Source organism: Anoplopoma fimbria, chromosome 13 (assembly GCF_027596085.1).
Source record: "Anoplopoma fimbria isolate UVic2021 breed Golden Eagle Sablefish chromosome 13, Afim_UVic_2022, whole genome shotgun sequence".
NCBI classification, from domain to species: Eukaryota; Metazoa; Chordata; class Actinopteri; order Perciformes; family Anoplopomatidae; genus Anoplopoma; species Anoplopoma fimbria.
The window spans coordinates 18,619,140-18,633,466 of NC_072461.1; the positions used below are offsets into that span (position 1 = coordinate 18,619,140).

At 41.8% G+C, this 14,327-nt stretch overlaps 1 protein-coding gene across 1 annotated transcript; it reads right to left on the bottom strand.

Moving 5' to 3' along the window:
- Positions 1-20: 20 nt before the first annotated feature.
- On the bottom strand, positions 21-13,920 carry LOC129101071 (poly [ADP-ribose] polymerase tankyrase-1-like). The gene is made up of 28 exons (XM_054610685.1): positions 13,434-13,920; positions 12,475-12,699; positions 12,129-12,224; positions 11,654-11,690; positions 11,329-11,404; positions 9,837-9,857; positions 8,152-8,246; positions 8,001-8,067; positions 7,556-7,742; positions 7,270-7,391; positions 6,970-7,061; positions 6,706-6,784; positions 6,407-6,578; positions 6,160-6,239; positions 5,696-5,841; positions 5,317-5,482; positions 4,922-5,141; positions 4,548-4,657; positions 4,190-4,378; positions 3,672-3,918; positions 3,447-3,529; positions 3,076-3,196; positions 2,782-2,879; positions 2,392-2,466; positions 2,074-2,179; positions 1,783-1,969; positions 1,441-1,597; positions 21-1,325 (listed from the first exon to the last, which is right to left on the bottom strand). The coding sequence occupies exons 1-28, from the start codon at positions 13,909-13,911 to the stop codon at positions 1,239-1,241; spliced, it is 3,819 nt and encodes a 1,272-aa protein (XP_054466660.1). The 5' UTR covers positions 13,912-13,920; the 3' UTR covers positions 21-1,238.
- Between the last annotated feature and the right edge of the window lie 407 nt (positions 13,921-14,327).

A 14,327-nucleotide genomic window follows, 5' to 3' on the forward strand; every position in this document is an offset into this window, starting at 1 on the left:
GGTCAAACGACAGGTAGCTGTTAATGGGACATTTATTAAAAAAAAAGTTGGGAGAATCAAGAAGGCATGAAAGGAAAATTCGAATGTCATTTACAGTTGAACTCAAAGATACTGTTAAACAGCAACAGTTATACACAACCATTTACACAACCTGTACAAATATTTTTTCCCGAAAATTTGCAATTTTAAATTCAAAATAACTTAAATAGGCTTCTATGTAAAAGTGCAAATCCTTACGCTGGGATGTCCGTGAGTAACATATGGCGACTGAAAGGAGCTTTGTTGAGTTCACACTGGCTATCGGGTGTTAACTTGTAAGGCATCACAAGCACATTTCAACACTGTACGTTTACTGACTCTACTGTCTTGAAGCACAGTCATCTGTATATATATGTATACTGCTTTTAATGTATAACATCCAGGTCTTTAGTATAGGATTGTGTAATTATGATGCCTTACATTGCATTTCAGCTTCGATACTGAGCACACTTCTTCTCTCAAAGTCAATATTGTAATGACAATAAAATAGTCTCAAATTTTGCGATTTGTCAGAGAGCCCTTTCTCTACACCGCATGTCCAGCCCTGAATAAAACAACTAAAAACAATTCAGTTCAGTGTTTGTAGTGTTCTTGGGGTGAAAGTACGGAAAATCAGCATTACAGCATAGCAACAATACAATGTTACCTGTTTGTAGTGTTCTAAGTTAACATTAAAATCACAGTTACCAGAGGCCATTCTATACAGGATGAACCCAGATGCGGTGGGGCAGTAGTAGTCCACAGGTTTCAGGCATTGATAGAGAGACAGACAGTCTGTGAGTGTGTGTGTGTGTGTGTGTGTGTATATAGAGGTGAGGGTTCGTGAATCTGCACAGTCACAAGGCATGAGACGACAATAAGTGGCAAACCGTTAATGCTGATACTTCAAAAGGCTCTACAAGCATCCCCCTGATTGATGAGGAGGGGAGGGGAAGAAAACTAACCCACGCACGCTTTTGGGCCTTACATGCTTCTGTATTAACATGCAGCCGATGCAAAAAAAAACAACAAAAGGGTGTCATCACCACGTGTAGGAGAGTATTATACAGCATATCTGCTCATGAAGCACTGGTCACCATGGGTTCTACTGGACAGGAGACTGGAAATGTGTTTGGTAAATTAAAATGTTTAGGCATTTGCAATACAAAGGAGAAAATAACCAGCATCGGGTCCTTTTGTGTGTGTGTGACGTAAAGTGACTATGACTTCTGCTCAGATCCTGCAGCAGACTGGGCTGCGCTTTCAGGTTTAAGGATCTGGTAGGTGATGAGGTACTCCGGGTAGGCCTGAAAGAAAAATAAAGCAAGAAATAAGATTACACAGCAAATGGTTAATGTGTTTTTGCTAATGTCATAGGATGAATAGTATGTAGGGAAAGAAACTGGTGGTGTCTGTGTTTACCTGCTCTCCTCTGTAGATGACGTACTCTGCGTAGGCCAGGCCATTAACACTGGGTCGCCCGATCACTGAGTGGTGTCCTGGGGGGGCGTGGGCCATCTTCATGGCACTGAACTGTAGGAAGGACTTCCCCAGGGTCACTCGGCAGAACAGCATTTGCCTGAGAGGGCAGGTGAGAGGAGACAGGTCAGAAACAAATGTCGCACAATATTGCAAATAAATCCTTTACCTTAATTAAGAATACATGGGTACAAAGTAGTTTAACAACCAAAATAACTTTTAGTATCGTGGTTTGAAAATGCAGCTAAACTTTGATAGTCAACGTTTATCTCAAGTGGAAGTTACCTGTGGCACAGGTAACAGGATCGGTCTTTGTGCGTCGGGCAGCCTGTGCCTCCACCGATGCCGTAGACATACTGATTGCTCTTTGAGGAGTTCTCTGCAAAGTAGATCCCTGCTCCAAACATCCCTCCTATGTAGGCGTGACGCTCATCAAAGCCTTTGTGGATGATGGCGTTGATAAACGGGGAACCTGAAGAAAGACGTGACATTGTTAAGAGTCATATTATAAATAGCAATTGACATGCAGTGCTTTATATAATTACAAGTACATGGAGTGACTGTGGGTGTGGTTACCGTGAAACAACATCCGCTCATTGTGATGGTTGTGGTTCTCATCTGCAATCTCCTTCTGCCGATGTGTGTAACGCTCCCTCAGCTTCTTATTTACCACCTTCTGAATCTGTGGGGGACGATAAGAAACATATCAAACAAGATGTTGGGAGTCAAGCCTGCTTTACACCAGGAATTTTATATTGACTCACCACCATCACATCAGATTGCTGTTATTAGTTTTCATTAATACTATCTACCAAAGAAATAGTCCCTATAAAAGCTGTCCAGTGTTCTGTTGGCTATGTTAACAGATGGTACAAAGGGATTCCTGGTTCTGACCTTAATGATGTTGTATTTGCTGAACACACCGCCAGCGTTGCCTCCGTCTCTGTGCTCCCTGATGGTGCTCTGCAACTGAGCGACACACAACAAAAAAAACATGAATTATTACTTGCCATCAGAAAATAATCTGTAAAATTTTGCATTTGCTTCTCAGTTTATTAATCAACCATTTTTGAAAGGCATGTACAGTGGCTGCATCAAGCACCCTGCTTGAATCTACTATGATATGATCCAATTATTTATAATGCCTTTACATAGGAGTTCTATGCACTGTACAAAATCCGAGCAAAGAGCATTTGCATTGCAATTCAGTACCTTTTAAAAAACAAAATGATTGACAATACCAGTTAAAAGACATCACAAACAAAGAAAGTGAACTTAACAAACCTCCTCCTCCACAGACTGGTACTCCTTGTCGTCTGGAGCGAGGTCTATCAGGATGGTGCCATGGTTAGCACAATGGAATGTCAGGTAGGGGTTGCCACCTGAAAAACAACAATACAGTTAATCTCTGAATAATGTCTCTTAAACTGTAGTGCCTCCTTTTTCCTGATTTTCTTATTGGGTTTGAAAAAGTCTGATTTCGGTGACTACTTGTTAAAAAAGTAAATGTTGCAGACATGACAGCATTTTACCTTTCCTAGGTGATTCTTCCCAGAAAAACAAAAGAGGACTCCTTACCTTGCTGGCCGCCAATCAGCCTCTCAACACCCTTGATAAGCTTGTGTCGGTGGCCATAGGCATTAATTCCAATCTCCTTCAGCTCCTCGTGACCCATATCAGCCAGCACATCCAGAGTGATCTGGAAAAAGGAAAAAATATAACAAGTTGAGAAGTTAATACAAGTAAAATCAACTCAGTCTTGTGCTGTTGGTCCATTTGCTCCAAATACCAGACACCAGAGTTGTACAGATCTATTCTATGATATTAACACATAAACACTATGAACAAATCAATCTCATCTCAGCAAATACTGATGTGAAATTAAAAGGTAAACTTGTGAAATTCATGACTGTGTTAGCTGTGTATTTAATATTTCTGCAATGACTGACCTGCTCCCTTTCAAAGATGTCCCTCAGGTGCTCAAGGCACAGGCTCTTCATGAATTGACTTATATTCATATCCAGTATGGCCACTGTGGAAAACAGGGTGTTACAGTTCAATGAAAAGTAGTTAAATGTCAAACAGGGTTCATGCACATTTTGGTTATAAAAAAATCCCACAAATTGCCCATTGTAAACTAACCAGTATTTATATTATAGATGCAATAAACTTACTCTCCCCTTCCTTGCGGTCTGTGCCTGTGGCTCCATCTGCCACTCCAGAGGACCCGGAGGCAGCGGCGGCGGCCAGCTCAGTTAGCGGTCCGGCTAGATTGTCTATGCTGCTGGCGGCCGACAGACAGGATGGTGTGGAGGCGGGGGAAATGACTGAGGCGCTGACCACTGTGGCCTGGGGCTTAAAGCAGCTGGGAAGGGCGTCTGGTGGCATGGCGTCCATCAGCAGGGCACGGATATCATCAGCCTGCAAGGATGGCAAAGACGAACAAGTTGAAAGGATTTAAGTTTGTTTACTGTACATTCTCTTTCCTATCTCATAACAGTAAAGTAGTCAGTTCGGGGCCCTCTATGAACAACAAGAAGTAGCAGCGTGACGCTCATAGAGAACAATTAAGGGAAAACATTTGCGGATTTTATGATGTGTTTTTATATAAATAATAAGCCCACAATCTATCTAAGCCTGAAAATAAAATTCCTAAACTGTCAATGTCTGTCTGTTCGACAGAAGCGCTTACCGTGGCCAGGTCCAAGGCAGTCTGGCCCTCTTGGTTCTTCATGGTGGGGTCGGCTCCATGAGCCAGCAGCAGAGCACAGAGCTGTGTACGACCCTTCTGTGCCGCCTCGTGAAGGGGTGTGAAAGCCCATTTGTCTGTAGCATTCACACACGTATTGTACTTGATCAGTAAGGCTGCGATGTCCACATGCTGTGAGGAAGAGAGGGCACAGAGGGTGAGTCAGTCCAACAGCACAATAAATATTTTTCTATAAAAATGTTGGTTAGTTAGTACCTTTAAATTTTTTCAATGTGTAAAGCAAACCCCACGGAGTCTGTATTTGATTTAGTAATGCGTTTTTTTTTTTGTTGAAACTGACCCCATAAGAAGCAGCGTTATGAAGAGGGATAAGGCCTCCTTTGTCCTGGGCATTGACATCAGCTCCATGCTCCAGCAGATACTCTGCCACTTCAAGGTTGTTGTACCCAGCTGAGGAGAAGGATCATGAATTAGTTTAGCATGTTAGTGTACATTCTGCATAAGAACAGCAGATAGAAAGAAAAAACAAACATAGCCAGACCAAACAAAAGCACATAAAGCATCGGAGAAAATGTTTAAAGCTTTTCACTTCCTAATATTTCCAGAGTGTACAAGACACAAGATATACAAATCTTCAGGAGTGTTTGTCATTACCTGTATTCAGTAAATATAAAACAAAATCAGAAACATGTCAAAGCAGCTAATGTTGATTACCTGCGAGGTGGAGTGGTGTGGAGTTGCGCCCCTGTGTGTCTCTGCAGTTGATATTCTCTGGGGAGCAGAGTTTCTGGACTCTGGCCAGGCAGCCCTTCTTGGCAGCGTCCAGCAGGGCAGCGTCACCCCTCAGCAGATCCTGGATGTCTGTGTCTCCGTCTTTCACCATATCTAGCGGCATGTTGCCGTCACGGTTCTTCTTGGATGGGTCGGCTCCGTGCTGAATAAAGAGTTTGAGTTTTTTTATTACACTTATTTATATAAATGTTTGCTATATATGAGGCTTCACCAGTCAAAGTGATCTATTTCCCCATCATGATAATCATCATAACTAACAAAGGACAGAAATGAATGTAAGACAATACTTGTGAAATTTGATAATAATGGATCCTCACTTTGAGCAGCAGTTTGCAGATCTCATATTTGCCTTTGGCTGCAGCCTCGTGAAGCGGGGTGAATTTCCACAAGTCGGCCACATTGACTGAAGCTCCATGTCTGACCAGAAGCTCAGCCACTTCATAGTGACCGTAGGAGCATGCGTTGTGGAGGGGAACCAGACCGCTGGGGGAGAAAAAACAGAAGTGAAAATCTTCACACCAGAAGCATGATGTGTTGCCTAACTAAGGCTTTGTATTTGCGTCTGCTGAATCATAACAGTACTGACAAACACGGCTTTGCAGAAGAAAAAACCCCAAAGCTCAAAATATCTTAACACAATTGATTCAGTGATTCCATTTGATACAAGCTACAGATGGGTAGGATGGCAGAACTTACCCCTTGTCTTTGGCATGGACATCAGCTCCATGGTGAAGCAAGTATTCAACGACAGCCACTCGGTTGTAACCAGCTGCAAAGTGGAGAGGAGTAGAGTGGCGGCCCTCCAAGTCCCGGCAGTTTACATTCTGGGGGGTGCAAAGTTGCTGAAATACACAAAGACAATATGACAATTAGGAACTCAACAGGGAGGTATAATAACAGGTTTACAAGACAATTAAAATGGCGCATTCACAGTTATTTCTAAACCACTTCTGCTAGCGAGCGTCAGACATTTCAGTGCCACAAATTCCTCAAGAAACTAAAAAACAGCTCCAATGTACAATAATGATTTTATGACAATAACTGATGCCAAAATTGGCAACTGAACATTGTCTTAAAAAAGAAAAGAAAAAGGAATGACCTATAAAAACGAAGCTGTAGCCACTGCTTTAACAAAACTACAGAAGAAACAGTGAACTTACTTGTACTGTGTCCAGATCCCCTGCTTTGGCCGCCTCCAGAAATCTGTAGTCCACGTCAGAATTACGTGTGGGGACATTTTCTGAAAAAGCAAAAGAAAAGACATTTAATACAAAGCAAAAGGTTCATCCTATTCAACAAAAGCGAGGAAATGAAATGTTGTTGAGAGCATTTTCATTCTTAAACTTTGAAAATAAAACCTAAAAGCAAACAATGTTAAATAGTCAAAAGGGTGGAGGGTGTGATTACCATTAAGAATCTGTTGTACAGCCTCATTGCCCATCTGAGCAGCAGTGAAGCCCTGCAGAGACACGATGGAGGGGTCGGCCCCGTAGCTCAGCAGCAGCTTGCAGGTCTGGATGTGACCAGCTAGTGCAGCTCTATGAAGAGCTGTCTGACCTAGTGTGTCCACAGCATTTACCTGGAGTCAGAGGAGGTGAAGTTAAGTTTAAGCAACTCACACTTCTTAATCCTTCCAGATTGCATTATCTAATATAATTTTCTGGCAGAACAGAATTGAAATTTGAAAACAAAACAAACAAACAGACCTTTGCTCCATGTTTCTGCAGCACCTCCAGGATATCGTTGTGAGCTCTCTCAGCAGCAACATGCAGTGGAGTCATAAAGCTTAAAGACACAACGGGAAACAGTTATCACTTTTTTTCTCTTCTTTATAGCAGTTAACATTTTTTTTACTTATTCATCTTTTCAATTAAGCTTGCATGTTTCAAAATCATGATTTCCTTAGTACCTTGATGGTAGTTTTTTTTGGTCTACATCAATGTTAAATGTTAAAATGTTTGTGGACTTACTCTTTGTTCTTCTCGTTAATGTTGGCACCTTTACGCAGCAACAACTCAGTCACCTGCTTCCTTTTTGGGTGGGGGGAAGCCACAGCACAGTGCTAAAATACACATCAACATTAGATTAGTGAAGGGCAATCTTGACATGCAAACCCACGACAAATGTTTTAAGTAGATGCCAGTTTGCTAAAACTAACTGTCTATACATCATTATCAATTATACCTGGCAAGATCACTGTTTATTACCCATGTGAATTATATTTAAAATTTCAACAGAATTTGTAAACAATGAGGAAGTTTGGTTCTGACCAGAGCAGTCTCGTTGGTCTGAGGATGTTTGAAGCTGATGATCTCCAGAGCCAGCGTCTTCTTCACTTTGGCCATGTCTGCCTCTCTGGCTGCCTGAAGCAGCGAGTGACCTTTAAACTCATCTACATGAAAGACAAAGACAGGTAAATGGAAAATGACATTTTTGAAATGCCAACAGCTATTGCTTAAGCCGTGAATCTATCTATTTATTGTTAGTGTATTGTTCCAATCATGACTGTGAGTATACATGTAAACATGTCTGCTGTGTGATTGAGATAGAACTCACAGGTGAGCCTTTCTTTAAGTTCTGGAGTTGGGGCCATGTCCACGGCGCTCTTGCTGTGACAGTTCAGCAGGGTGGGGTCGGCCCCGTGGCTCAGAAGCAGGGAGCAGACCTCCACTCGGTTCTTGGACGCTGCCTCGTGGAGAGGAGTGAACTGCCACAGGTCCATGGCGTTCACACAGGCTCCATGCTGCAGAGACAAAAGCACATCAGATCACAGAATGTGTACAGAATTTTTGCTTCCAAGATCTCAGTATCTGACTTTATCAAAACATATCTAAAAAAAAAAATGACATGAGGGAGTGCTAAATTGCAGGCAATACAGCCAGACACGTTTGAAAAGCAAAGAGAAAAAACAGTAGATTTGCAAATCTTGAGGCAAAATTTTCTCTTTGTTGAATAACATTCCCACAGTCAATTTGAAAATGAAACCTTTGGTGGGACTTACTTTAAGCAGAAGCTCAGTGACCTCAAAGTGGCCATAGGAGCAGGCATTGTGAAGTGGAACCAGGCCTCTGCAGGGACAAGATTACCAGGTTAAATTACAACTGGATGACAAATTGAGTTTTTGTGTGTTTTTCTGAAAAAGATTGCCTCACCCTTTGTCCTTGGCGTGAACGTCGGCTCCATGCTGCAGAAGGAGCTGGACGATGCGGACCCGGTTGTAGCCAGCAGCCAGGTGGAGGGGTGTGGACTGTAAGAGAGGACGGCTTGTTAGCACACGCAGATCGCTGGCTGGTTCACTGTGTGCTGCCTTCGATGGCCACAGGAGCAAGCGGCTGATTAGGGCCAGAAGCATTGTGCTACGGCAGGCTATGCTCAGTGAGTTGCAGATGAATGGGCAGATATGACGATGCAAGGTCAATGGAGTTTGTAGATAAATCCAGCGACAACACTCATTTGCTGTCGATGCTGTGTCTGACCTGAGTGAGTGACAACAAGCAACTTTAACCTCATTACTTATCTACCCCGGCTGCCATTTGACAACGTCAGCAAAATAAAATCTTATGTCTTAAGAGCTTAATATTTAGTTTTATGAGGTTATAGGACAAGAAATTATTGCTAGTGCAACTGTTAAGACTATTCAATTCAAAATGACTGCGTAGGAATTACGGTTGGGTGATGACAGCTTGATCCTCATGTCTGCTCTTTTTTATTAAGAATATTGGACATTCAGGAAGTCATTTAGCCAATCTTTGTTTGTTATTTATAGTGCTTTTAGTTAATGTAAAAATGCTGCCCTGCAGTAAAGACAATAAGGGAATACAATACTGGATTAAGATGAGATAAAAAGCCATCAAACCCGACCGTAATAGGATGCAAGGAAGCTAAAATAAGCAGGCTGAGTGTTTGAGAAAGCATCTCTGCAAGCTATAAGAGGGTCAAATCAAATGGCTTTTTTTTTTTTTAGCCAAGGAAAATAAACGTTAGTCCAAGAAAAGCTGCAAATCCAACTTCAGTGGCATTTGTTCTCTACTCAAAAATCTAGCTCAGGTCAAGCTTACAATCAAAATCGGAGTGACATCATTCATTTCAATTTCCATGCAGTGATATTAATATAAATCCCAAGAAGCCAACTGTTAGATCTCAAGGCGCAGTGGTAAAATCAGATGGATGACAGAGTCGAATCATGGAGGCATCATTCAGTGAGGGATGACACGAGCAATCAAAAGTCATTAGCATGGAAGGTAGCATAGCACTAGAATGATAGGTGACAAATGTAGTCCATTCATTACTGCATAACAACGGCTCCAACAGGGAACGTGAAGTAGACACAAATTTCACAGACACGTACTCAGGATGCGCTTGACACAAAGCAGAGGAGCAGGCCTTCAGGCATGCATGAGTGATCTTCAAAAATTAATTATTGAATAAAAATAAAAGCCAAATCGGAAACTGGCTGAAGAGCAAGTCATTGAAAGTTGGAGAAGTGTGGGTGAGTGTGCAAGGAGAGGACAGATGCTGAAGAAAGCAGGCAGTGGACATTGTGAGCTCCTCTCCAAATCCAAAAAAGATGAATTGTCACCGTGACACCAACCCAAGTCACTCACTCCCTCAATCACATGCCACGCACACACACAAACAAACACACACATACATACACAGAGGCGCATCAGGTTAAGGATACATGGAGTGACCCGTACACCCAGGTCCATGATGAGCAATTAACAAGTGACAGCCAGCTTATTGGTCAAATTAAAACAATGGATTGAAAAAAATAACAAAATTTAACAAAAATCACAACAGTGCATCAATCAAGTGGCCGTTATCAAGGTCAACTTACCAGCATTTTTTGGGATGTTGACTGATCGACAAATGTTGCCAGAGTCACACGGAAAACAAAACGAAACAAAAATTACAAAATGACAGTATCTTTTCACAGCAATTCTTTTCTTCCTTCTTAAGTCAATGAAACACAAGCCCTAGTTATGAATCACTGGTTGATCTGTCAAACATGGTTTGAGATTAAATAAATGTGACACCCGGCCATAGAGGGTAAACGGATGAAGGGTAAGTCTGACTTCTCCTCTCGGTTTTCTCCGTTGCCTTGTAAAAAAGGCAAGGACTGGTTAATGGTGCCCGCTGGTTAAATACCAGGCCAAATCTACACTGGCATACTGGCTCAGATCATGCAAACTTTAAATACACTGCAAAGGAGACAGGGAAGGACTCTCACTGCTGTTGAAAAAAAATGTGGTTAGGAATGTATGAAATATGCAACTGCTAGATGTACTGCTAGCGACATGGATTTTTTTATGACATAGTGGAGTTAGTGATTATGCTTTTTGTGACACATTTACAAAAATTTTGCTTGCAAAAACAATTTTACACCTAAATAAGCAATGTTTAATGCTGATGTAACAAAATGGGTGCCAAATGTGTCCTATAAAGTGTGTCTTTGTAACATTATCCCTCTAGTCTACACGCTCACAAAAAAGAAAAAACACAAAATGAATGTCCAAAATACCCTAACATGATCTGAACACTGCTTTTGCAAGTTCCATGAACCCAATTCAATAACATGGGTTTAGTTCAGAAGAAACACTAGAAATTACACAGAAATAAACCTACATCGATTCAAGAATACAACTACATATACCTACAGCATCTGGCATGGAAAAAAAAAAGATCAACATGAAGAGTGAGTATTGCTACCATGACACCTGGTCCAAACAAAAGTAGGAAAATTGTTTAAACTAAACTTTAAATCATAAGGAATGGGTTGTCTAGGTTAGTTGCAGAAAATGAATACAGAATCAACTAGCCTAACTAACTGGATCCAAGTGTTGTTCTATGGTGAAAAAACACCTGACAACACAAAAAAAACAAAACAGAACTTGACACTTAAAAGGCTGACCTAGAGGATTAATGTGGTTGGTTAAGGAAAAGTCAAGATGTTATAACAGAAGCAAGTGGATTCCAAGTATGGTCTGATGAGAGTCACACATGCAGAATTAGAGAACAAAATATCTACAATATGTATGTTGCAAAGTGGTTTGTCCGAGGTAAGGTGGTCCCCATTAACATCCACCATCAAACCCAATGACATAAATCCTCTTTATATATTTGCACCACTCAAACTAATCAAGCCACTATCACAATGTTAGTGCTTTTACTCACACACTATGACTCAGAAACCTTCTTGCTATTTTTGTCAAAAACTTTAAAAATAAACTACAAATATTTTGCAAGCCTCTACATCATGTTTTATGAAAGGTGTTGGGGAAGATATCTGTCTGGTGTGTGATAAGGTGCGGTGCTGGTGGCTCATTTACCTTGCGCCCATCGCTTGCATGACAGTTGACATTTAACGGCGTCAGCAGTGCCATCAGCTTTTCTTCATTTCCACTCCTGTAATTACATGGTTGAAAAGACTGAAGTCATTAAGTAGTTCCCATCAAAAAAAATTATTTCCTGAGCTCATTAAAGAGATTTCATGGTCTAAAAGTAATTCTGCAGGCTTTCACAGATGCTACTTTTTGAGCTGGTCAGAGTCGTACATTGTGAGTATATCGGTGCCCTGATGAGCAGAACACTATGTAGCTGTTTGACTCTGGCCAACAGACTATATGAGCACTGAGCAGTCAGACGGATACTCACCTTGCGGCTTCTAGAAGTTCATCCTTCTTGTATTCACCTGGATGAAAAAAATACTATGATTAGAGTGAGGAATGTAGTATTAACAGTGTTTATACTTAGTTCAGTTGGAGTAGCTGGAGTCTTGTTAAAGAGAAAATGCAATAAAGGCTGTTGACAAAGCACCTTACTGCATTTACATGCTTCTGCTCCACTAATGTACCCCCAAATCAAAGAATAGGAAGAGCAATGGGTCCCTTAACCTGGTGGTCATGATTATCCTACAACAGTATTGCAATTATTCATAATTATGGGTACCTTATCTTTTTAGATTGCAGTCTATCTGACCATTACATTTAGACTCCTGGTTGCATTTAAAGATGCTTATCTGCCAACTGAAGCTGTATTTAGTCCTGTTTTCATACGTCACTTGCTGTAAAAGTGAGGGTTAAATGTCTACACTGTAAATGTGAGAGATAAGCAGCTGAGGGGGACTGACCAGTGAGAACAGCCTTGGCTGAAGGGTCGGCAAGGTCCAACGCAGATTTTCCATCAGTGTTGCGGATGTTTGGATCAGCTCCGTGTTGGAGTAACACTGAGAGAGAGGTGCAAGTAAAGAGAAGACTTTAATTTTCACCACAAATCATTTGCATATTGTGTCACCAAGTACAATGGTCATATTTTAAAAAAAGCTATGTTGGTTACAGCAAAGATGTTATTGGTAAACAAGTCAAGCTTTTCAAGAACCCAGGCTAAATAGGAATTTATGACACATAAGACTAGCCCAATCTTGAAAACATCACAGAATTGCCTTTCTTTTAACATAATTGTCAGGGATCCCTTACCAATGCAAACATCAATCTTCCCCTTGATGGCAGCCTCATGTAGCGGAGTGTAGTTCCAGTTATCTCTGGCGTTGGGGTCCGCGCCCTGACACAAGAGGAGGCTGACAACTTCTGCGTGGCCAAAAGAGCAGGCGTTGTGCAGGGGGATAAGTCCTCCATCATCCCTGGCGTGAACATTGGCCCCCGTCTGCAGGAGGTGCTCCACCACATCTTTTCTGCCAAAACCTAAAAAAAAAAAAAAAAAATCGGATTACAATGCATTTTTAACTTTAACTGGGTGTTCCAATCTATAATTGTTGAAAATTACAAATGTAGGATTAAACAGAAAAAAACCAGCAAAAATAAATAATCCCAGTAGACCACATGACAATAAAAACCTCTGCAATACAAATACACTGTGCAATACAACATATTATGTTATAATAGTTTCTGTCTCTATATATAATATTTCAGTTACTGTGGATTCTTTACTGTTTTTTACTGCTCATTTGCTTATTTATAATATTATTTATAATATAATATTCTTGTCTCTTGTTTGCACTATCCTCTATGCTGCTGTAATCCTGTACATTTTCCTGCTGCGGGACTATAATTTATAGTATACTTATAAATCCTGAAATACGACTCTCATTGATAAAAAAAAAAAAGGCATCATCAGTATAGTGTACAGACTCTGACATGGTCACATGACGTCAGTGTTATTATTGCAAATCTGGCCCAAAAATGAGACTAAAGATAACTGTGTCGCATTCCTTAATAAAAGTGTTGTTTACATCTCTTTAGAGGTGATTTATCTGAATTAAATCTCGTGTTGTTATATATCTTTATGTTATTAGGGATTAGGTGACATGTAGACGGTCCTTGTTTACTTTAACGTCACAAAACACGGAAGATAACAACAACAATAACGATGCAAAGCACGACGCCACTGTGTCTGTAGCTTTTATTTATTTTTTTACCCGCAGCGAAGTGAAGCGGGGTAGATTTCCGTCCGGCCATGTCCTTCGCGTTCACGTTCACCGAGTCGACGAGCCTCTTCACCCGGGACACGTCTCCGTTCCGACAGGCCTCGAACAGCTCCCTGAACGCACCACCGATACCGCTGCTCCCGTCGGCCGGGCTGGTGGCTCCTGAACTGGGGCTGGAGACGCCGCTGCCGACGCCGCCGCTGCTGCCGCCGGAGGTTGTCGTGCTGAAGCTCGCACTGCTCGCCAGCACCGGGGCGGGTGAGTCCGGGGAGGCCACGGCCGCCTCGATGCCTCCGCTGCATTCCCTCTCGCTCTCCGGCGGCGGTGCGACGGGGGCCGAGGCCAGCAGAGCCATCGGCGGGGAGGCCGGAGCCGGAGGAGGAGCGCCCGAAATAGAGCTGTTTCTCGGCGGAGACTGTAAGGTATTCTGCTGTTGTTGCTGCTGCGAGGAACGACGAGACACCGCCATTACAGCAGCTCTCAGACGACAATAAAAAAAAAAAAAAGCATGCTGCTGCTCCTCCTTTCCGGTGAAAGTAGTCGCGTTTCCTGTCAGCTGTTTACTGTGCAGTGGAGGCTTGGCTGGCTGTGCAGAAACACCTTGATATACCTTATTATTTATTTACACGACCATGTGGAGCTCATACACCAATAAAGCATGCAGCAAAGTTTACATTTGAACTGTAAGCAAATCTACCAAAAACACTGATCAGCCAGTTGGTGGCAGTATGGAAACCACTTTTGCAGTTATGGCCCATTTATTTACCTCTATTTTGCACAAGGAATAGATTAAAATAGACGATGGCATCTGAGCCCTTACTAATATTACAACAGATTGTGCAAGTAATGAGGAAAAGTACATCCATACTTCATTACATCATGATG